Below are 23,846 nucleotides of genomic sequence, written 5' to 3'. Positions count from 1 at the left end.
CAACCACACCATTCCCTCCGCGGGTGGAGAAAGCATTCTTTCTATTTCTCACTGCACGGACCGGATATTCCTGACCGATTAAAAAAAACGGGCGAAAGAAGAAGAAGCGAGTGAAGGAGAGAGAGAGTTGCTGCCTGGGTCGCATCCTCCGACCCCCTCTCTTTTTGTATTTTTTTTTTTTATTATTTTCGTTTGCGGAGAAGATCATTTAAAAAGCTTTTCTTTTGGTGTTTTTTTGCTTTGGTCCGCTTTAGAGTTTAACTGTAAGGTTTTGTCGTGCTGACATGGTAGATTATCACGCCTCCACCAACAATAATCAAGTCCAATACTCGGGCCCCAATACCGGTGGCGTTCCTACGTACATGGAGCAGGCAGATGACTGGGATCGGGACCTGCTGCTGGACCCCGCCTGGGAGAAACAGCAGAGAAAGGTAAAGGAACCAGAACCATAGTGCAAGTCAGATAGATGGTAGTTTAAAAAGAAAATGGCAGGAAGATGATGGAGGCTGAACGTGGGGCCCTGGTTTGATACCAGATTGAAGCATGGCCTTTTGGTTCTTATTCATTCACATCTGGTTTCCTGGAATGATTTGGTTTGGTCGTGACTGAGGCGCCTCCTGCTTTTTTTCATTATAATAATGGAGGTCATTGGCGAGGAGGCTATATTCTATGAATTATTGGACCGTAATAAAGTAATGCAGTGGCGGTGACTGCTTTTAGCCGCTGCTGCTGCTGCTGCTTCTGCTTGTGTGGTTTAAGTTTCAGACATGCGACGATATTTCAGCACTCCCGGCGATAACGCTACGCCGTGTGGCTTTTACACAGAAAGTGCAATTGCGATTATATCGCATTTTTAGACTCGAATAGCAAGTTGAATGGGTTCCCCGGGCGTTATCTGACGTTCTTGTTGGAGGCCGATAACAACACTTGACTGGAGCCCAGCCTGCCCAGGCAGTTTGTGTACCGCTCGTGATGTCGCTTGCCAAAAACAAGGGGTAAATCTAAAAGTTAATGACGCGTCGTTAAGTTTGTAGATCTACTATTTTGGCAAAGCGACACCGCCGTCCAACTTGAGTAAAATTAGTCTTGAGTAGGAGTCTACTTTTAGCTGTAAAGGCCTTTTACTGTTGCACAAGGCTAGAATGTCTCCACAAACATCACATCCTCGCCGTCCCACCCTGCTAAGAACAGCATTTTGTCATTTGAAATCATCTCAGGGGATTGGGGAACGAGTAGCCTCAATACTAAAGGATTAACCACAATTGTGGAATGATGAGGAGGGTGTGTTTGCTAACTAGGTTACGCACAAGAAATCTGATTTGACCGACTAGCCGCCGAGATGATTAGCATGCCTCCGCCTGCTGGAGTGACAGCATACATACATACCACACATTTAATTGTGTTTTCTACTATGGGATATTATTAATCATTTTAAAACCGTCATTTTAACATTGATTACCCCTTTCTCATATAAGCCTCATTGCATAAGCTCTGTACATATTTGTCAAGACTCCGAGTGTACACGGGCCAAAGTTTACTCCCCGGCACGCAAGGGAAAAACATTTAACGTATCAATCATTAACACAATATAGTTTGACTCTGCTGCCCTCCACACACCGGTGGACACAAATGGCCATATTCCAAACCGGGCGAGAATGGAGATATTTACTCCTATGCCATATCCCTTGCCTACTACCCCAGCAGCCAAGTTGAAACTATGTCGGGCGGCCTGGTGGGGATACAAAGGCCACATTCCTGTGGTGTATTCGCCCTCCCCGTGCCAGTTATTGCGTAAAGGCGAGCGAGTGAGTGCCTCCCGCAAAAATATCACAAGGCATTGGATGTAATGAGTGTGGGAATGGATTTGTCTTTTGTAGTCTGAGAGAGTGGGGACCTCACCTCAAAGGACAAGCCAGACTGCACCCGTGTATTGTAGGCGGGAGGAGTCAGTAGGCTACTCCGTCCGTAGTAGTAGTCAGTCAATCAACACTAACAAGTGTTAAATTGATGGAAGCCAATCTACTTGTTTTAAAATAAATAGATGAATGAGATTGAGCTGCATGCAACTCAGTTCTGTGGGTTAAGACAGGAATATCAAGGAGGCTAGTTTCTTTCCCACTGCACAAGAACATCCTGTTGCTGTTTTAGATTTATTTAGATCTATGCCTATTTGTGGAAGCCCTACTTTTGTCTTTCACATTCAGGAAGCTTGCAGTGTTACCGATAGAAATAAGCCAACCCACTTCCAAAAACAAGCCAACTCTTGCAAAAGAAATAAGCCAAATCTCTCCTCGAAATACAAGCCAAAACAAGCCCAATACTATGGCCATATAATCCTAATAAAGATTAGATACATTTATGATCAATACTATGTATCATGTCTATTATAATAATGAATGTTTTGGTCATTTATTATACTATTACACACATATTTTAACCAGGACTTAATAAGTAGACACACCAGACCAGACCTATTCTGTCAATGTTATTCACACTCCCCCAAACCTATGGGTATTTAGAATATACATCAAGGAAATGTTGGCTTGTTAGATTTTCAAAACCTGCAACTCGTCATTTCCCCTCGCAACTCTGGGGAATAAACAAGCCTAAAGTCGCAGTAAATAAGTGGACTTGGCAACCCTGGAAGCTTGCAGTAGTCTATTTATCACTTGAGTAACACTCTCGACACCCACATGTAAAAAGGCAGACCAGGCCAGCCCTTGTGTGTCCACTGTCCAGTCTACTGCACTTTGTCACTCTTCCCCTCAGGCAGAATGCCTCACAAATATGTCATTAAAGTTGTTCCCTGTGGAGAGGGATCGACCCACACGTCCGAACATGTCAAAGTATGCAGTGCTCCTACACTGATGCCAGCACTGTACTTTACTGTAGCTCTCTGCACTGTATGCAAAAGCTGTTTCTTTTAGTTTTGTGACAGTTATGCTGCAGTTATGTCAGAGGCTACAGCTGAGTTCAGCAGGGACATTCCAAGATTCAGGGAAGTCGACCATGCTCATCATCAGTAGTGCAATGAGCACACTAGTCGGTGTCAAATGATGCGTTTGTGGATGACCTTCATAAGGTGTTTGTTAGTAAATGTCATTAATTTATTTTGGTCTCTGTATTTCCCTAACTTTGAAAACTTCTGTGGCCAAAGATCATATTACATTAGATTAAGATAACGTCACTCATCTGACAAAATGCAAATGAGGCAGTTGTAGTCTCTGTTCTTATCAGTTTAATATCTGATATGTCCCCTATATGGGGACTAAATATTAAACAGATTTTTTGTAGTGTTGACATCAAGTATGCAAATGAGAACAGTTTTCGTGATACCACAAAACGTTAACTAAATGCTAGCTAAATAACCCTCAAACATCAGACACAGTAATATCCTCAGTGTTAATGAAGCAGAATCATCGGTGGCCACTGGCCACTGAATGTGTTATCAGTCTTACTTCATTTTCATATGCTGACATGACAGCTGTCTCAATTGTTTGCATAAATGTGATTGGAGCTGTATTGAAAGCTGACTGCCTATTTAATACAGTGACCTACAGACAAGTGGATTGGGGTTGACTCATTCAGTAATATGATTGTACACCAGCACTATATTTCTGACACTTTTGCTTATGTTGTAGCAGTGCATTCCGTTGTTAGGAGAATAGGAGATATTATGTAGACTACATTAGAATTGAATACACAAGATCCAAGGACATTTTGACCTACATAGTTGCACTGTAGTATTTGCATGTTATTTTCTTAGAAGTGTTTTGTGTGTGTATATTTTACTAAATGTATTAACCCAGTGCCCAGATAGACAGACAACCTTTCCACTCCAGCCAAGGTGGGCAGCTGGGCACAACGTTGGTTTGTTCATTCTCCACCCACTTTCAAATGCCTTTCATCTGACTGACTGGCAGGATTGGGTGGGTTAGTACAGATGTCCCGACTTGGCTACACAGTACACACTGCCCAAAAAACCCAAAAGAAAGATTAGAATGTTTGCTTGTACAATGAGTAAAAGAAGAAATCCTTGTAAAACGCATGATGGATACAGAAGTCACTGGGGCATTAGAGCTATACTACTCTCCTCTTCCTGCGCTCGCATGAAATGCAGACCATTTTCTTGACTGTAGCGAAAATTAAAATAAAGTTTTTGCTACTTGCATATACAAAGGTGGCGTGTGTTTGTATTATTATGCTTATGCAAAGGCAGTAGAGCTATGGACCATAGCTAGTGCTGTGTATTGTTGGATAGCATTGGGTACAAATATTTTCGTTATGGAATGTAAACCCAAATGTAACCATAAAAAAAGATAATTTATCCTGTTGGTGTTGGTTAATGGCCATTGTACTACATTGATAGAACTTCAACTAATATATTATACTAATACCTTTCCAAATCCAAAGAGGCACGCAACTCTATTCAAATTGTTTTACTAGGACGGCCTAATGGCCCACTGTCCAAATGACAAAAACAATAGACAATGTATTGGCTGTGGGATGGACAAGGAGTGTCTGCTTTGATCAGATAATGTTTGCCTGCTGTATGATTGGTTGATTTGAGATAGCAGGACTGACCTGATTTGGATGTGGTTGACATCCGATCCTGCAAGTGCCAGGTTAGAGATTTTTGCCCGTTGTGGTGGTTTAGCTAGTAAAATGATAAACCACAATCTAAATAAAAGAAGCAGATGCCATCTAATTAGGGCTGTAACGATTATGACTTATTACATGACGATTAATTTGTCACACAAATAGTTGTGATTAACAATTTAATGAATTGTTTGCTGTTGAACACTGGGAACATATGAATAAAATAATACATTTCTGTTTGGCTTTGAAGTTGCACGGAGACTAGATATGTATTAATATATTTTCAAACTAACAATGGTGGAAATAGCCAATCTATAAACTTGTGAGTTGTGACACGTAAGTTGTAGATCTGTTATTTAGATATGTTTGAAAACATTTGAGCATTTCTCAACGATTATTGCAAAATAATTGTGATTAACTCAAATAATTGGGATTAGGCGATCATGTAATAATTGTGACAGCCCTACATCTAATATAATTAAAATGTATCTCTTATCCTGTGTGTGTGTGTGTGTGTGTGTGTGTGTGTGTGTGTGTACAGTCACTAAACAATAGCTGTTACACTGATATTATTTGCAGGGTTGCTGGCCTAGGACTACAGATTAAACTAATCTCTTTGACACAGTGGACTTTCATTGACTGAGAACCTCTTCTCACTGACTGCTAGATACTAAGCCTATCCTGCTTTGTTAGACTGACACTAATATCTGAAGAGCAAGCTCAATTAATTGGTTTCGTGGTTCTGGCTAAAATGATAAAGATCATCCTTATTTTCTGAGACTCTTTACAGTGGTCAAGAGGTGCACGCACATCCACAAATTTCAACGGGTGCAGGATCCAAAAGAATAACTAAGAAAGGAAAGAGGCGATCCGCGCACCGTTTTAGAAGTGTATATCTTTTCTACGTCCGAGCATAGACAAGACATAGTAACGCCCCGCCTGCCTCTGATTGGCCTAACGACACTGCCGGCCTTACCTTATGAATTGTAGGAAGCATAATATTGACCAACATTTGCGGTATATGATTGCTTGTGCAAATAGTCTTGTAACGTATACACATTAACGATACTTTTAAGCGATGCATGATAAATCCAAGCAGCCTAGTGCCAGTTTACTAAAGTATAGAACCTAGTTCACTGTTCTCATGCTTTTAGTTGCAATTGTGTCCGTGTGCTTTGTGGAACGTGGGAGAATCAGGATATGATGCTATACTGTTCCCTAGGTCAGCTGTGGGACAGACATCCACCCCTGGGACCCACAGCTGACTGTGATCCACATTCAGCATGTAGACTTGAACAACAAACCAGTCAACCAGCAAGGCAGTTAAAGGACAGAGCAGATTGGAATGCAGACCCTCTGTGTTTCTGCCTTTTCTCTCTCCCCCCTTTTTTTTTTTTAGTCACCCCCCTTTTGCTCTCTGTTCTCCCACCCGCCACAGAGTGATCATGCATGGGGAAACATTCCATTGGTGGCCCATTGCAGCCTGCTAGGCCAGGGGGAGGGGGGCTGTTTTCAGTAGGGGACGGGGTGTCCTGATTTTTCGCCTGAGTAAAAAAAAGAAGTTGGGGTTTTGTAAGATTGCAGATGTGACGGAAAGTGGCAGGGTACAGCGCGAGATGAAGGAAGACGGAAAATCCTCCTGAGAGATTTCTAGATGGCTACGATGATATTAATGGTATTGGTAGTAGTCAGGATGTTTCAATTTAGATATCGTTCTGCGATTGATTAAGCTTGTAAGTTGCTAGTGGAACCAAGTGAATCGTTAGAGTGAATATGTCTGGCACTACTGGGCAACAGTGAACAGACCTGAGCAAATGCTCCAATCATTGGAAAAGTTATATTAAACCCTGAACCAGTATTTGGCCCTCATATGTGTCTTGAGTAGGTGGTGTTGAGGGCAGGCATGGCTGTTGTTGGCTTAATGCGTTTCTTTGTCAAAGAGATTTTATTCCGGTCTGTTTCCCCCCTTCTCACACTCGTCTCGTCCTGGCCGCCTCCTTCCTCTTTTTGTTAGCAAGGAAGATTTGGGAATAGAGGGCAGGATGAGGTTCCCTTACAATGTCAAAGGAGCAATAAATGGCTGTAAACATGTTTAGGGTGTACGTAGCCAACTTGTCTCACTAATTGCTGGTGTTCATAGGCGTACTTCTTTGACGTTGTTGTGCATAGCTATAACGATTAGTGAATGGCATTTCCCCCACATGAATTGCAAAGGCAACAATAGAGACTAAGAATTTCCTTTTTGGTTGGCTGCCAGTATATGGATGTTAGAGGGCTGTGTTTTAACTTCAGACCCTCACCCTGTGTGTGGAAGACTGAGTTTTACCAACCTATAGCATCATCTCAAAAGCACTGTTAAGCTGTAGCACACAAAATCCTGAGAACACACTGTTGGAATTCCCAGCAGTCCCACCATCAACAGTGCAAGTTAACCAAAAGAGCTAAGCCAAAATGTCTGTGAATTCCTCTTAATGTAATCGCACACTTTACGATAAATGTTCACATTGTGGCAAACATGTCAGAGATCCAGGAGATGTATCAGGAAATAGTTTTATCAACATCTCATAAGGGGATAAAGCCTGGAAAATATCTACTGACAAAGGTGTCTAATTGGAAGCAAATTAAGTTGGGTTACATGTTGTCCAGTCTAACGGAACTTCATGTAGCCCTGGCTTGTACTAACTGTACTTCCCGGTTGGACACTTTGAGCAGCAGATCTTGTCCAGCCTAGGAAATAGTAGAGCATGGAAAGTTTACAGTGAATGAGAACCCTGAGTTTAGTTTACTCTCTGGAGGGTATGTACAGAGAGAACAGAGCAGCTGTCTTGAAAACCCTCTATCAGTATCAAGTCTACATTTCCTACTTGAGTCACTGTTGTAGTTGTCCCAAGATTCCCTTGGCAGGTCTCTTTGGCAGGTAGTAGTAGAAGTACTAGTAAAGCCTAATGTATTGACCAAATCTGAGCATCCAGGTAAAGGAGTTTGCCAGAAGTACGTAAACTTGAGCGCAGCTATTTTTAAACCGGTGCCGGAAATTAGTATTCTAGTGTGTAGACCTGTCCATGTTGCACATCCTGGTGTTGGAATCCTTTTGAAGTGAAATGTAGCGACACAGTTTTGACCATTTAGCTTTAGGCATTTTTGAGCCGTGTTTAAGCTAATGATAGCTTGTATGCTAATCAGAACAGTCAGAGTGTTGTTGTTTACTAGTGCGGTGTACCAGGGGTTAAATTGACAGCTCGGGTGCAGAAATGAAGCACAGAGATATATCCATATTATTTCAGTCTGTTTACTACAGGATGAACCAGTCCAATACTAATATACTAGCACTGAGTTTCAGCCCGGCTGCTTGAATCAAATCATCTCTGTCGACTGAGGTCTTCGACTGACTACTAGAATTGTTGATTTTCAGGGGCTAGTCCCTGTAATTTGTGATACCCTAGGGTTTGATCAGACCTCGACTATCAGGGCATCCCAGGAACCTCAAGTCAAACCGTTACAAAGGTCATTATTTCTGTTAACATAAACTACTACCTTTACCAGACAAATGTGTTAAAAAGCTTGGAGAATCAGTTACTATGTGCAGAGACAGTTTAGGTCAAAATGTAGATATGATCAGCTCCCTTTGGAGATTCGCCAGTCCATGTTATCGTCCTCTGCCAGGATCGTGTCAAAATTGACATCCTTTTCCATTTAGTTTATTGAGGTAGTTCAAAAGTTGGCTTGTTGAATAGACGACATGGTGGGAGGTATGATAAGGTTTGGGACATGCAATGAACATTTACTATGGTGTACATTCTTAAACCTCTGCAGGAACCTTGACAAGAGTTCTGCTGACCTAGAAGCAGTTATTGCCTTCCTGCCCATTATGAAAGCGATAGCCATGTGGGGAGTTGGTCAGTGATCCAAAATCAACACGTTAAGCACTCTTGACAATCACAGGCTATGGATGCTGCTGGCAGCTCAGCCAAACTTTTCCCACTCCAGCCCATGTGGTTTGTGTCTACTCAAAGTGTGTGACAGCATTTGTATACTCGAGCTTGAGAAATTGTGGCCGCCATGTGTGTGCGTTTGCATATGTCATGCATGTGTCTGTCTGTATGTGTGGACAATCATTTACAACGGAAGTTGTGGATGATGGGGCTTGCATTGAGGCAAAGATGCAGAAGATAGGAATGTGTGTTTTAGGTGTGTGTGTGTTAGGGGTGGGGGCAGCTGTGTGTGTGTGTTGGGGGTAACTGCTCTAGCCTGGAAAAGCTTTTTCACCTTCTAGTCTTTCACCAGACTAGCATATCTGTGGCTTTTTCTGCCCGAGGCAGCTGGTAAACACTATTGTTAAATAAGCACAGACCCCTCTACAATTGCATGTTTTACTTTTAACCTACCGAACAACGTCTATATTATATAATGCTAAGTTGTATATAATGCTTTATCGGATCCTGCAAAGAATATTTAGCATCACATAGGCTTTCCCCCATGAAGGACCATTATTCTGACCTCACAAGTCACAACCCCACTGTCAGTTTCATATTAAGACAAACTACTACCTCTCCTAAAGCACAATCCTGTGCTTTTTTTGGGAGCAAAAGATGTTGGAGACAACCTGCTGCTAAATGTATTTTGATGCTGTGCACAATACCTGGACTACATATCATCATGTTGTATAGAAGACAGTGTGTCATTATTCAAATCATGCCTGTGATAGTGTCACACACATTCCCACCCATGCAACACTACAGTACACACACAAACAGTTAATTGATTGCTTGACAAATGCTTAATAGATACATCGTGTTGAGAAAGTTGACTCCACCTTCCCCAATTCATGACAAATAACAATATTCAGCAAACAAATGCTATACATGGAGCACATCTATTGAATGTCTCTCATGCAGCCTGTGAGACCCTTTACACATTTCTGCTTGTTGCCACAGCATATTTCCACCCTACTGGTGCTGTTGCCATGGCTGCAGTGTGCAGATAGCATTCGAATGCATCTGTGGATCTTCTGTAGTCTAGGCTACTTCTTCAGAACAGCAAACGGAACTTTTTGATGGAATCGTTTAAACGGAGGTGCCCGATAGACAAGTGTTTAGGGTTCATGTCATACCATAATGGGCATAGAATACCTGGATAAATGAGTTGTTGGTTTAATTCCCGACGGGTGGGACCTTTTGCTTCATGGCATTCCTTATGGTCCTTCCCCACCGAACAGACTTGTTCAGCCTACGTCTAAACGTCCAAGAAGACTACTTCAAACTGTCACAGATTGCAACAGACTAGCATTTAGTTCAGCACAAACCAGTCGGCCGAAACATTGTTATTGCGTATGCAAAGTAACCTGCAGCACTGGTTTGCAGTGTTGCCAGTTCTGCTGATTTATATGTGACTTTGGGCTAGTTTTTCTGTGAAATAGCATAGTTTGGGCTTGTTTCTGAAGTGTAGTTGAAGTGCTTTACGATTCCTTTTGAAAATAGCTGATGTAATGGTGGCTCAAGTGGTGAAATTGGTTGCTTCTTTTGGACTTATTTTGTTCGCTTGTTTTCAGTCACAGAATCTGGCAACCCCAGAGCCTCTGTATCTGAGAACAAAACACACAGGCCCGGACGGTTGGCTCAACGGCGTGCCACGGGTTCGACTCCCGATCCCGGCGGCCTTTGCCTCCCCATCTCTCTCTCCATTTCCTGTCAATTATTTTCAACCTATCAATAAAGGCAGAAAAAGGAAGAAAATAAAATATCGTAAGAAAAACAAAACATCATTTTATTCCCCGGCTGGCTTCACTTTGGAGTTGATCGATTTGGTATAGGAATTGAGAGTTGAGATTGAGAATATGGTATCTAGTTCACACTACACCAGTAGTCGGCCGTGGCTAAAACATGACGAGCAGACTAGGGATTCACTCTACAGCAGGGGTGGGCAACTTTGACGATGGAGAGGGCCACTATATTTTCACACTCACTCCCTAGGGCCATATATTATGGTCGTAGCAAGAATAGCCGATCTACAAGCTCAAAACGCGTCGCGCTGCGACACGTTTTGAGCTTGTAGATCGGCTATTTTTGCTATATTCGAATTGGAATCCTGAAAATTTACATTTTTATATAATTTCAAATGCCTTTTAATTATACGTGTGTTGAGCATTGAGCTACTAATTTAGACTGAAGTCATTAAAGCAGGTCATGTTTGGCATGTTGTGGAATAGTGACAGCTGGAACCAACATCATATCAGTATTCTGACATTAACCTGAGGGTCACATTAAGTGAAGGTGGGGGCCGCATGTGGCCCCCGGGCCGCCAGTTGCCCACCCCTGCTCTACAGTGTACTCATCACTACCACATGGATATCGACATGCTCAGTTCTTCAGCAACGGGTTCTGACCAGTTGGCACGGCGATAACGATGGCAGTCGACAGGAGCTGGTCAGCAGGCAACTCTAAACGACTAAACCTTAATTGAAAAATGTATTGCGTGACAGATGGGAGAGGAAAGGGGGCACAATATAATCCTCAATGTTCATTTAACCCATTCTGACCGGGCACCCATTTTGGTGTTGGCATCATGTTATGCTTTAGCTATTGAAAAATAGCAGATCTACAAGCTCATATCGCGCCACCGAGTGGCGCGATACGAGCTTGTAGGTCTGCTATTTTTGAAAAAAATCGAAGAACGACTGACATTTTTAGAATCTGATCTCAGGTCAGAATGGGTTCGTCAGACCAGCGTGTGTCCAGTGGAAACCTCGTATGAATCTGATCTCAGGTCAGAATGGGTTAACTCTTGAGATTGTACCAAATGGACCTGTACAGTCCATTTATACACCGTTTCAGAGTTGACAACACTCTGGAAGTTACAATGGAAGACAAACCCACTTGGAGAAGGCGGCCTTCACTCACTGTTGCTGTTAACAAATGTTTCCGTACCACAAGTCTAATGGACGGCTTTGTTTCATACACCCGAGTAGTCTATAGATAGATGTATTTGGCCAGTGGCCATATGCCATTAGCGGGCCTGTATTTCAAAGTGTCCAGAGCGATGCCTGTGGATCCTGGGAGTGGATGGATTTATGTGCTATGGAGTGATGGTTTGGTTTAGAGTTGAACATTAATATTAACGTACTGAAATAGAAATGGTGAGCCAATGACCATGCTAGTCTATGGTGACAGGCAGTAGCACGCGTGTGCCACACACACACACACACACATACACACACACACACACACACACACACACACACACACACACACACACAGTCACACACACACACACACACACACACACACACACCCCACCCACCCCCTGCAGTGGTTGCATCTGGAGTGGATGTTTGGCAACTGGACCGCGGCTTAGCACAGTGGCTGTTTAGTTTAGTGCCAAACACATCTAGCCTAGACCCAGAGAGTAAACTTGGACAACCAGTGCAGCCATCCAACCTGAGTATGGATGTACAGTATATGCTGCATTAACCCATTCTGACCTGAGATCAGATTCATACGAGGTTTCCGCCGGACACACACTGGTCTGATTAACCCATTCTGACCTGAGATCAGATTCTAAAAATGTCAGTCGTTCTTCGATTTTTCAAAAAATAGCAGACCTACAAGCTCGTATCGCGCCACTCGGTGGCGCGATACGAGCTTGTAGATCTGCTATTTTTAAATAGCTAAAGCATAACATGATGCTAATACCAAAATGGGTGCCCGGTCAGAATGGGTTAAAGGTATCCTTGAGTTCAATAAGAAGCTCTGACAATTCAAAATAAAAACAAGGGCAAGTTCATTCTTAAAATTCGATCTAAATCATGATCGTTACCTGCCAGAGTACCTTGCACGGTAGAGCAAGTTATTAACCATAGCCAGGACATATACCCACTTATGGTTAACTGTTCTGTTCTTGACAAGTTCAACTTCAAATGTCTGAGAACTTTGCTTCTGTCGTTTCCTGAGTGGATGGAATCGAAAACGAGCAGGACCCAGCACTGATGGGGGGATGTAGATAGTATTGGTTGGGTGGCTATTGTGCAGGTAAGCTAACCGCTGTCCTCATGAGCAGTGCAGTAGGTTGCTAGGGCAATTAGACACATGTGACTATAAGAGTGTGTGTGTGTCTTTCATGTTGTGCTGTCTCTGATTTCGCTGGCGATGTGCTGTTGCTGTATTATTCAACAGCATGCTAACTGGGTCACTGGGCGACAAGGTGAAGAGGGCGAGGCATGGCCCAGCCCCAGTGGGACATGTGTGCGCGTGTGCAAACACAAGGGGTGTCATGATTCTATAACATTGTAAATCGGGCATTGCTGTTAGACTTTTTAGTCTTGACTTGTAGACTTCTTTCTCAGTAAGTACTTTTATTTGAATACCGTAGTAACCATTATGCTGTGCTTCCCTCAATGGCAAAATCATCATTTGTGTGAGCATCACAAATGGGGAGTATTTGAAGGACTGGATTTTGAATTTGTCGCACGAAATAACCATAAGGCCAGTCCACACCAATGCAACTCCTTTTAAATTGCAGTTACTTGCAACTACTAGTTGCAACCATTATCCCAAATGGCAGTTGCAAGCAGTTGCATTGGTGTGGAGTGTGGACTAATCCTAAAACAGTTTTGTTGCAAGGAGTTGCGATTGGTGCGGTCTGGCCTAAAGTAACATAACGTTGTTGCGTCTTTGAAAATGTTTCCTCTTTTTCCTTTTGACCGTAGCACAGGGGAGCAAACGCAGTTGAATGGTCACTCTACCATTCAATGTAGTAGAAGACCTGCGAGTTTACACCGCAGATATGTCGTCTCCGCCTACAGGAAATATGTTTGCTGCGACCATGAGACCCGTTTCTGAATTTGTCTATAGCCCAACAGTGCCATTAAATATTTATACACATTCCTGCTGAGCCTCCATGTTCCACTGCTCTCATTTATAGCAAGGACACACTTTCCATAGTGTCTAGTACCTACGTATGCCAGTCTCTCTCTCGCCATCCATCTTTCTCCAGTCTCCACTCATTTCTCTCTCCCCGCTTCTGTTAACATCACTTTCACTGACCTCATTCTAAGCTTAATATGTGAACAAAGACTACAGACCCGGACACAGTTTTTCACCAGCCATGGTTTAATATAATTTTTCTGGGTTAATATAATTCTTCTGTTTGGGGGCTGCCATTTGTGTATTTCTTGACTGGCTCAGAGAAGGCCAGTCCTGGGGCTAATATTGAAGTCTCTTTTATTTATTTTTCTCTCATTATTTCTGTGTATGCTGGTCCATTGTACACAATTCATGAGTATAGTATAGCTAGCTATACGTCTACAACGTGTGAATCTCGTTTGCGTCCGAGCCTAGGCATGGTAACGCCCCACCTGCCTGTGATTGGCCTACCGACACTGCCCGTCTTGACTGTCCTCCGAGGTGGATATGTTGGATAGTCTGATGCGAGGTTACTCTGTGTCTGTGGTGGGAAATAATACAAGTCTGATACACGCACTTCTGTCATAAATGCTTTAGGCAAATAACAGACAAAGCCCAGCTGCAGATCCATTGCATATGCGGCATATACTACTGAAGAGAGGAAAACTCGCACTTCTGCTATTGTTTACTGAGCCTCAGGGTCGAGACTACCCTACATAATCAGACAACGCCCCCCTTTGTACCAACTTACCAAGGCAATATATGAACTAAGCGTGTTCTTTTAATAGCCCTCTGAAATCTGTCAAACACACATCCTTGCACTAGTATGTGGGAAAAGGGAAAATTAGCTAAATGTGTGGCAAAAAACGCTTGCCACTAGCTTTTTTCACAGATGTGTTCATAAAGGTGTCTACAATCACATATACATTTGAAACTGGGGAAACTGTGACAGCTGCTGAAAGTTGATTTTTAGTTTAGCACAAAAAACACACTGAGGTCAGCACATTTGGGCACATTTGGGCAAGTGGCTATGGCCGAATTTAGCCCAAGGAGTATTTCCGTGCAAAACTAATGCTTGGAATGGATTCAGCATCATGAAAACCCCCTAGTTTGACATGTCACATGCTACATGCATAATTAAAGTTTTGAAATTTTGCCTTATATAGTTATATTGGTGGTACCCCAACTTTCAGCAGCTGTCACAAAGTTTCCCAAGGCAGTTGGGTTGGAACAAATGTATGTTATAGTAGACACCTTTATGGACACATTTGTGAAGAAAGCTAGTGGACTGGTAAGCATTTATTTTGCAGATTTGCCTCACATTTCGCTAATGTTCTCTAACTAGTTGTGTGTATGTGCTGAATGGTCATTCTAGGGATCATACATCATCATAATTTAACCCGTTGATAACCTGGTAACTAAAACAAAGCAATACTGCCTCATCAAATTTGGTGTTGTGACTTTATATATTGTCAATTACTTGCATGAGAGGGGGAGAAATAGTGGAGTTGGCTGCTTTAGCAGACAGTTTGAGGGTCCAATGAAGCACTTTCTACTACTTTTCATCCAACGCCTCAAAAATGGAGTTGGGTGGTTTCCTCCTGACAGCAACGATGCACTAGTTTGTCTGGATGAGAGAGATGGCTTCTTCTTTTGAGCAATTTGCTCTCCCCAATGTTCAGACAAGACACGTTTTCAGCTTGTAGATCTGCTACTTTTGCTATTTTTTTATTTCAATCCTAGTTGTTGTTCTCCCGACTAATGCCTTGGTGGCGGTCCTGCGGAGTGAATCTCACCCCCAAAGAGAGCAAGAAGTTCAAAAGAGACTGAGAACTGGAGGCATTAAACGCTGTCTCACCCCAGGGAGTTGTAATGGGGAAGGAAGGCTTCGCGTTTTCTGCGGTTTTCTGTTCCTTATTTATTTCAAACAGAAGGGCCACCACATGTGCACAAGCTGGGCCTCTATGAATGGGAGTGAGTCAGAGAGCCATGTCAGTGTGTCAGCCACCAGCTCACCACTGGGTCTACTACCAGCCAGGGAAGGAGGAGGGGAGCTTGCCTGTCCCACGGCAGACCAGGCAGGGAAGTGGCAACATCCTCTTTGCCACATGGCAGGGAAGTTTTGGCAGCAACTGTTCACTTCCCAACACGGAAAAAAAACGCAGCTTTCAACAAGATTGTATTCACATTAAGAAAAGAAAAGCGTTATTTTGGGAATCCCCATCCCCTGGGGCTAGTGAAACAAGTATGTCTCCTAGTCCTATCCACCATGAAGCCTAATTTATACTTGGGCAGCAACATGACTGTACAGCCAAGTATAATTTAGGGTTAGGTTAATGGTACTTTATTTAGGTCAGGGAAGCCCTCTGCTGCGCTCTGCATCCTCCCCAAAACATTAACACATGCACACCACACACAGTCACACACACACACACACACACACACACACACACACACACACACACACACACACACACACACACACACACACACACACACACAGAGAGAGAGAGAGAGCACGCTACAGAGATCTTGGAGACTACTATCCTGCCTGATCCAATCAAACCTAACCCAGAGGGATTACTTCACCGCCATGTCATGCTAACAAAGACTACACTGTTGACCCCGCTTTGACTCTACTGGTGCATGGGAGCACACATTGGCCCGGCCTACATGTGCGGTTAAAGTCACACCCTGGTACGCCCCGCAGCAGATGAAACCCATCAAGACCCGTGCATGGAGCAGACGTGTTTGTGTGTCTGTTTCTGACACCAGTGCTGTTGAAGCAAGCAGACTTTCTGCACTATTGTGTGGGAGTATTGGTGTTGCCTCACTTCCTGGCTGTTATTGCCACCGCAGTAGTATTAAATCCAGTCCATATCACCACTTCTGGGTTATATGGACCGGATTATTAATTATTTTACTGTCGAGTACAAACATATTTATTGGGTACGTCGCACAATCATGTCGTCATAGGCAAACCTTCTACAAATAATGGGCCAACATTTGGTGGAAATGGCAGATCTCAAACATGGCTTGAAGATGGTGTATATTTCCTATTTGACGTAAAACAAAAAAAAATATATATAGGGTTTAAAGGATCACCTTTTAACAAGTTTTCTTAAAGTCCTCATTAATAATCATAAGATGGTACCATTTCTGACTACAAGATCTATGTCTCAGAGGAGGGCTGTGTGGACTGTGTTCAGAAATCTGCCTACCAGTGACCTCATTGGTAGGCAGGAACAATATTATTTCAGCATAACTTTCCAGGAAGACGAGGGCTGTAGTTTTCATTAGGTAGCGTTCTGAACTGTCCAGACCATAGCCCACCAATGAGACGCCATGTGTGCCATCGTATAATCTGCATGAGGACCAATATATATTTTTATAAAGATATTGAAAATGGTGGTTGGAATGCTCCTTAAAACCCATTCTGACCGGGCACCCATTTTGGTGTCGGCATCATGTTATGCTTTAGCTATTTAAAAATAGCAGATCTACAAGCTCATATCGCGCCACCGAGTGGCGCGATACGAGCTTGTAGGTCTGCTATTTTTGAAAAATCGAAGAGCGACTGACATCTTTAGAATCTGATCTCAGGTCAGAATGGGTTCATCAGACCCAGTGTTTGTCCGGCGGAAACCTCGTATGAATCTGATCTCAGGTCAGAATGGGTTTATGTGGGTGAAGTAATCTAAAAGGGATTACTTCTCTGTCCATTCTAAACCCCTAACCTAAACCATACATTGGTACCCCCCCCCCCCCAAGGGCGCGTGTCTGTCTGTCTGTCCTATGTTTTATGTTTTATCATTTCAACCTTGAGGCCAGGCCAGCGAAGCCAGGACCATTAGATTGTTCTTCTTTACATTTGGCTTCTAATTTGCTCTCGTACGTATGTTGTGTAACTAATTATCAGGGTTAAGGTTACAGACATGCGTGTTGCATTACATGAATGCTGTACGTCTCCTGTCACTATAAATGTAATTTTAGAAAGCTGCTTTCTTCTATAACTTAATACCAAATTACATACAGAGATGGGCAGGACTCTCTCTGGGCTGAGTGCGAGTTCTTCTGTCCAATCCAAGCCCCATCTCCTCTCCAGCCCTGGCTGTGACACAGTGACACTGAGCCTGTATCCTTGAGTCAGTCTGAGCTTTCCTGTCTGTCTTTGTGTGATATGACAAATAATCTGGCCAGTTAATGTCCATTCACTTTGTGCACTGATTTGTGTGTGTGTGTGTGTGTGTGTGTGTGTGTGTGTGTGTGTGTGTGTGTGTGTGTGTGTGTGTGTGTGTGTGTGTGTGTGTGTGTGTGTGTGTGTGTGTGTGTGTGTGTGTGTGTGTGTGTGTGTGTGTGTGTGTGTGTGTGTGTGTGTGTGTGTGTGTGTGTGTGTGTGTGTGTGTGTGTGTGTGTGTGTGTGTGTGTGTGTGTGCTTCAGACAGGCATAGGTCCAGTGAGTCATAAAGCCATTAAAGGCTAGGGTGAGCTCTGGAATGTGTGACGGAGCTTGGTGTGTGTGTGTGTTTGCACGTGCACACGCCCCGGGTCATCAAGAACCGGAAACTCGGTGAAACAAACATCGCTGAGCGTGCCACCACTGCCATGTCTGGACCCTCTCAGTAATTTTACAAGAACCCCACCCCCCCTCGTTCCCTACCTTGCCTACTTTCCTCTCCTCCTTCCTTGTGTTCTCCACATGCTCCCTGTCTCCTTCCCGCCTCCACTCTCCCTCCTTTCCCCCCCCCCCCCCCCAACTCCTAACGACACCCAGGGCAGTGCAATTCAGCGGGATTTACAGAAGGGCTATTCAAGGACACATACACACACACACACACACACACACACACACACACACACACACACACACACACACACACACACACACACACTGTGTTTGGTCTGAAACAGGAAGTTTGGATCTGTTTGTTCCAGAGCACCCCCTTCTTCCTTCCCTCAGTTCTTCTACCTGTCACTTTACTGCCTCTTCATCACTACCCATCGTTCACTCCGTTTGCTTTCTCTCTCCCTCGCTTCATGTCTCTGTCTCTCTCTCTCGTTGTCTGTCTCTCTCTCTCTCTCTCTCTCTGTCTTGCTGTCGCTCTCTCGCTGTCTCATAGGAAGCTCGGCAACAGAGGGGGTGGAGGTTGCGTTTCACATTCCTGCATTCAGAGAAAACACACACGCACACACACACACACACACACACACACACACACACACACACACACACACACACACACACACACACACACACTGAAGTACACACATTGCATGCATGCATACACAAGGCGGGATGCAGCCAGGTCATTTAAAAAGATATGGGCCATAGAATACCCAGAATAACTTTGCTTTTCTGTCTGTCTTGAGAAACGGGTGTGCCGTGCTGTCTGGTGATTAGAACAAATAGGTGCAATTTGTGTGTGTGTGTGTGTGTGTGTGTGTGTGTGTGTGTTGTATTGCTATATAATTGTCCCCTCAAAGTATAGTAGAAGTTGAGAAATTCTAGTCATAGAAGCACTACTTGGTACATGCAAGATAAACTGTGGTTAACAAAGTGAAGATTTTTTGAAGTGCTGCTTTTGCCTTCCTCAAACTCTCAGATGTCCTCACGTGTGTGTGTGTGTGTGTGTGTATATTTCCGTCCTCAAAAGCTGATGTGTGATGTCCTCACAAGTTTAGTAATACAGACTTGTGTGGGGATATTTCCGTGCATGCACTCATGTTCATGTGTGTATGTACATCCTCTGTTTGTATTTCGGCATGAATTCTTTCTCCATCTGTTTACTTTGTGTGTACTTTGTGTGTGTGAGAGACTGTGACTGTGCACGTTTGCAGGGGGTGCACCTTGTTACATCACCGTTGTCGCCGTGAACAGGCAGTTAAGTGTGTTGCCTTATAAGGTAAAAGTGAGCGAGGCGGGTGGGCAGGGGAGGGACAGGAAGAGCTCGTTACTGGGACAATACTGTCTGCTGCTGGGCTACTGGGCCGCCCTGAAACACCCGTTTGACCACATTGTCTTACACACACGCACATAGCACTCACTCTATTTCTACATTTCTATCTCCTTGTCTTCTACTCTTTAAAACAAAATCAAATACAAATTCTAACTTTATGCTTCATGCTTATATATATGTGTGTGTGTGTGTGTGTGTGTGTGTGTGTGTGTGTGTGTGTGTGTGTGTGTGTGTTCTCATGCCTCATGTCAGATTAGCAGAGCGCTTTCAGATAATGTCAAGGTTTGATGTGCTTGCACACACATACATACACCCCTGTGGCGAAAGCAAACATCCTTTACTTCAGCTAAACAAACTTACTTCATTTAAAAGGCCACTCCATATCAATGCAACTCCTTGCAACATGCAACTAATGCAACAACCATTAATGGTAGTTGCAAGGTCGGAGTTGCATTGGTGTGGAGTCAGTGTGGACTGGCCTTAAAACTGTTTTGTTGCAACTACTGTAGTTGCATTGGTGCGACCTGGCCAATGGAGGTCCTGCTGAAAAGTATAGTGTCCACTTCATAGTATATCTTTTTTGCATTCACATTTTATTCATTCGTTCATTTGTATTTCATTTATATTGTGCTTTTATGTCAGTGTTCTCACGTTTTGAGGTGCCGTGATTTGCCCCATGATCTATTCATTCCCCTCCTTCACTTCTATCCATCTTTCTTTTAACCACTTGAACAGTAGCAGTTTCTATCTATCTTTCTTTGAACCACAATAGCAGGTCATAATAGACATTGAGGGAAAATAGCTGATAGTTGTGAGTGACATGTTATGAGGCTGTTTACTTGTACGGTTAACCTGCCCCCAAACACATACATGCACTGACACATCAGTTGCACAGTAAAGTGTTATGACCTTGGCTGCACAGTTACTGTAGTGTGTGTGTGTGTGTGTGTGTGTGTGTGTGTGTGTGTGTGTGTGTGTGTGTGTGTGTGTGTGTGTGTGAGATATGTGGTTCTATGTGCTGATTTTAGTAAGCAGTGGTTCGTTGTGTGTGGTGGGAAGAATATTTTCTGATGATTAGAATATCCAACTGCTGCTGCAGTGCTGAGTGAGTTGAGGCTAATGCCACCAAGTTTAGCATGTGTTATTATTTCTATCTATAGTAACACAACATACCATTATAGCCTAACAGAGAATGCACATAAGCCTCACAAGCACTTAACCACTAAGTGAAATTATGTTTGAGGGTGGAAGTGACATTTTTCTGCTAATGGACATTACTACTTCTCCTTTTTCCTGTTCAACAACTTCCTGTAATGGGCTCCATTGGTTCAATAACATGCTAGCTATGTGGTTTGACCTCTCAACATAACTAAGTGTCCTAGCCTTAACACTAGAGCCATTACTATGTAATGTGTGACCGTTTTATGTTTAGATCTTGTTTAGTAAATGCATGCAGTGAGGGGAGCTCTTATCATCATACATATTCACATTCTGGCCAATCACAGTTTTCCGTCTTCAATATGTACTTTGCTCAGCCAAGCAATGGCTATGTAGTGATCAGCCAAACACAAGCCAATGTTTGTGTTTACACAAACCCGGAAAGTTGGGCATAGGAGGGGCTAGCAACCCTCAAAAGTTTAGGTTTTTCCCCGAATAAAATCACACTTTAACAAAGATTTGATGTAACTTATCTGGACTGTGACCAGTTTTCTTTCTCACGCTCGGAAATAAATAATAGAAGCTGCTGACAGTAGCAACTCTATGGAGAAGAAAACTTGTAGTCATAAAATACTTCCACATCTCAGTTTTCCAGAATATAAGCGTCAAATAACGATGTCACTGAGTTGCATCATTACAAATGCACACAGTTTATGCATGCCAAATCTATTTTTTTATGAACCCAGGTTTCCAAGGGAGTGTTGATCATACAGGCCCTATAGTGTAATGTGAATGGGCTGGAGGCGTAGTGTGGCATCCGAGCCACTCCCTATAGTTGTGCTGTTAGTGAGGAGGATGTCGAGCCATTTAGTCGGTCCAAATAGTTCCTGTTGGACTGGCCCCCCCATGCTGTCATCATCGCCATCGTCCATCCTCATACCTCATGGTCATAAACGTTAGTGGAATGATACTGCATCATTGGTTAGTCATGCAGAGATATGTGGACTTGCTGGCACACACCCTACAGGAAGTGCAGTGTATGCACACACAGTTTGAGTAAGCTGACTCAACTTACTCAAACTAAGTTTCCCCCTTGACTTTAACTATGCCTATACTAGTGCTCATGAGGATGAATTATAGTTGAGAAGAACATGGTCCGTCTTTCAAGTCAGACTGGGCTGTATTGAATAAAATTCACAAGTACAGTACTGTATATTTGAATGAATGCTACTAGTATGATAAGCCACTTAACCACCTTGACATACTTTAACCCTGGTCTGGCCCTGGCCTTTGAGCATGTCATTATAGGTGAAAATGGCAAATCTAAAAGCTCAAAACGCATCACGATCAGGGAAGCACTGCACTACACCGCCTGGCTGGAACCATGGGCTTTAATACCTGATTTGTCTCTGCAACTTGAGGCTGTTAAAATTGTTTGTGAAATAATTAATAGAAAAGGTAGGCCGTATCTTTACAAGTTTAAAAAGTGAGGCTATAAAAAGGTCTTATCTACAGGCTAAACTCACATTGAAGCTGTGTATTCTCCCTGTGTGCAACTCAGACTCTTTTTTTTAACTACCTGTAGATTCACAATGAATCATTTTAATAAGATTTGTAAAGGTAGTTCGTGACATGATATGCGTTGTAAGTTAATAGTGTTTTTCCAGCCAGAACTGTTTCATGACTCTGACCCCAACTCTCAGCCTGATATAAAACAACATGAACTCTTACTCGGAATCTAGAATGATTCAACCAGTCAATGGTTTTAATAAAAGGCTTATAGAAACCACCCTCTTCTGCCAACCCCTGTTTGGCCTGCCAGACACACACACACACACACACACACACACACACACTTTACCACAGGCAGAGTGTACAATAATGACCTCAGCTCGTTCAGTGATTGGAGAGTTGCAGATTTGTAATAGACTAGACTGGGTCAGGTTGGTGAAAGGAGGGGCAGCTTCTGGAACAGAAACTCAGCCTGGCTTCTCCTGGGGCTACGGTCTGCCCGGGGCAGCCTCCTCTTACTCAGGCCAGGAATATTCAACTCTGTGAATGAGTCAGAGGGCCGGCAGACGGCAGTGGTCACTGGTCATGCCTGCAGCCCAGACAAGGTCATAAGAAGAGTTTATTAACCAGTGGAGGACACGGCATACTTGTAGAGTGGTGATAGTATTCTATACAGTAGCACTTTGTGTCGCCTACAAGCAAAGTGTTGCACCGGTGGACGGCTATTTTAGCGACCAATGTTTCTTGCTCTGTGTGAATTTATTTTGCAATGTTGAACTGTGACCGGATAGAGACCAAAATGGCCAATGGCTACCTTCGTTCTAATCTGTTGACCTGACCACCAGCCATTCAATGTCATCACAGTAAAGCTGTTTGTTTCCGTCTCTCACAACTTTGATAATATATAGCTGGTATCTGATAGCATGTTACGAATTTGCATTCCATATCTGTTGTTGGCAAATTGTTTGAAGTTCATGTTGTAAAAGGAAACTGTTTGTTAGAATAATTAGCTGAGATTTACGGCTGAGTTTAGCATTCAAATTCAGAAGTCTTGCCTTTGTATATAAATCTAGCCTTATCTGTATGTCAGTCCTCTGGCACGGTGTCCTCTGTATAGGCATGGTCCAAGCTCCATTGTGTGGGATTGAATGGTGGTTTCCAGGTGTTATCCCTGATCCTGCCTTGGTCTCCAGGCGTTAGTCTGTTCTGACCAGGCGCCTGAATGGGTGGCCTTATCTAGACAACGAGCCCACACTGCCATTTACAGAGCCGGGATAAGAACCAGACCTTGGCGCTGTGTGTGTGTGTGTGTGCGTGCGTGCGTGCGTGTGCGCACAATCGCACATGTGCACACTTGCCAGAGCTAAACAGTTTGCATGGTTTTATTTTGTCAAGCTACTGTTTGTCTGATAAAGGCATTGTAAAGTATGTGTCCACTAAGAGAGTGTGAGAGTGTGATCACATATATAACAAGGCTACTAGTGTAGACTTATCCTGGCCATGTCAGTTCTTTTAAATTTTTTCCCCCAGAATAAACATAACCTTGTTTTAACCTCTAAAACTGAATGTTTTAGAGTTTCATAACCTGTCATCATGTTCCCTAGACACCAGCTGCACCTCCTCAGTCTATGGTTAACATAATTTCTTTGTTTCTAGAGGCTTTAGACTATGCTATCACTTCTTATCGGTTTTCTTGAAGTTGCTCGAGTTTATTGTAGCCTGC

General features: G+C 43.2%; 1 protein-coding gene across 2 annotated transcripts in view; it reads left to right on the top strand.

The window, feature by feature from the left end:
* The window catches only part of actn4 (actinin, alpha 4), a 78,513-nt gene continuing 54,667 nt past the window's right edge, over positions 1–23,846 (top strand). For both annotated transcript variants that reach the window (XM_083773847.1, XM_083773846.1), the window contains exon 1: positions 1–431. In XM_083773847.1, coding sequence (XP_083629973.1) covers positions 285–431 — 147 coding nt within the window. In that variant the 5' untranslated portion in view covers positions 1–284. The remainder of the gene's footprint in view (positions 432–23,846) is intronic.

Source organism: Protomyctophum parallelum, assembly GCF_964188405.1.
Source record: "Protomyctophum parallelum genome assembly, chromosome: 9".
Lineage (NCBI taxonomy): Eukaryota > Metazoa > Chordata > Actinopteri > Myctophiformes > Myctophidae > Protomyctophum > Protomyctophum parallelum.
Note: the sequence above shows the minus strand (reverse complement) of the source record. Positions and strands in the feature narration are given on the sequence as shown.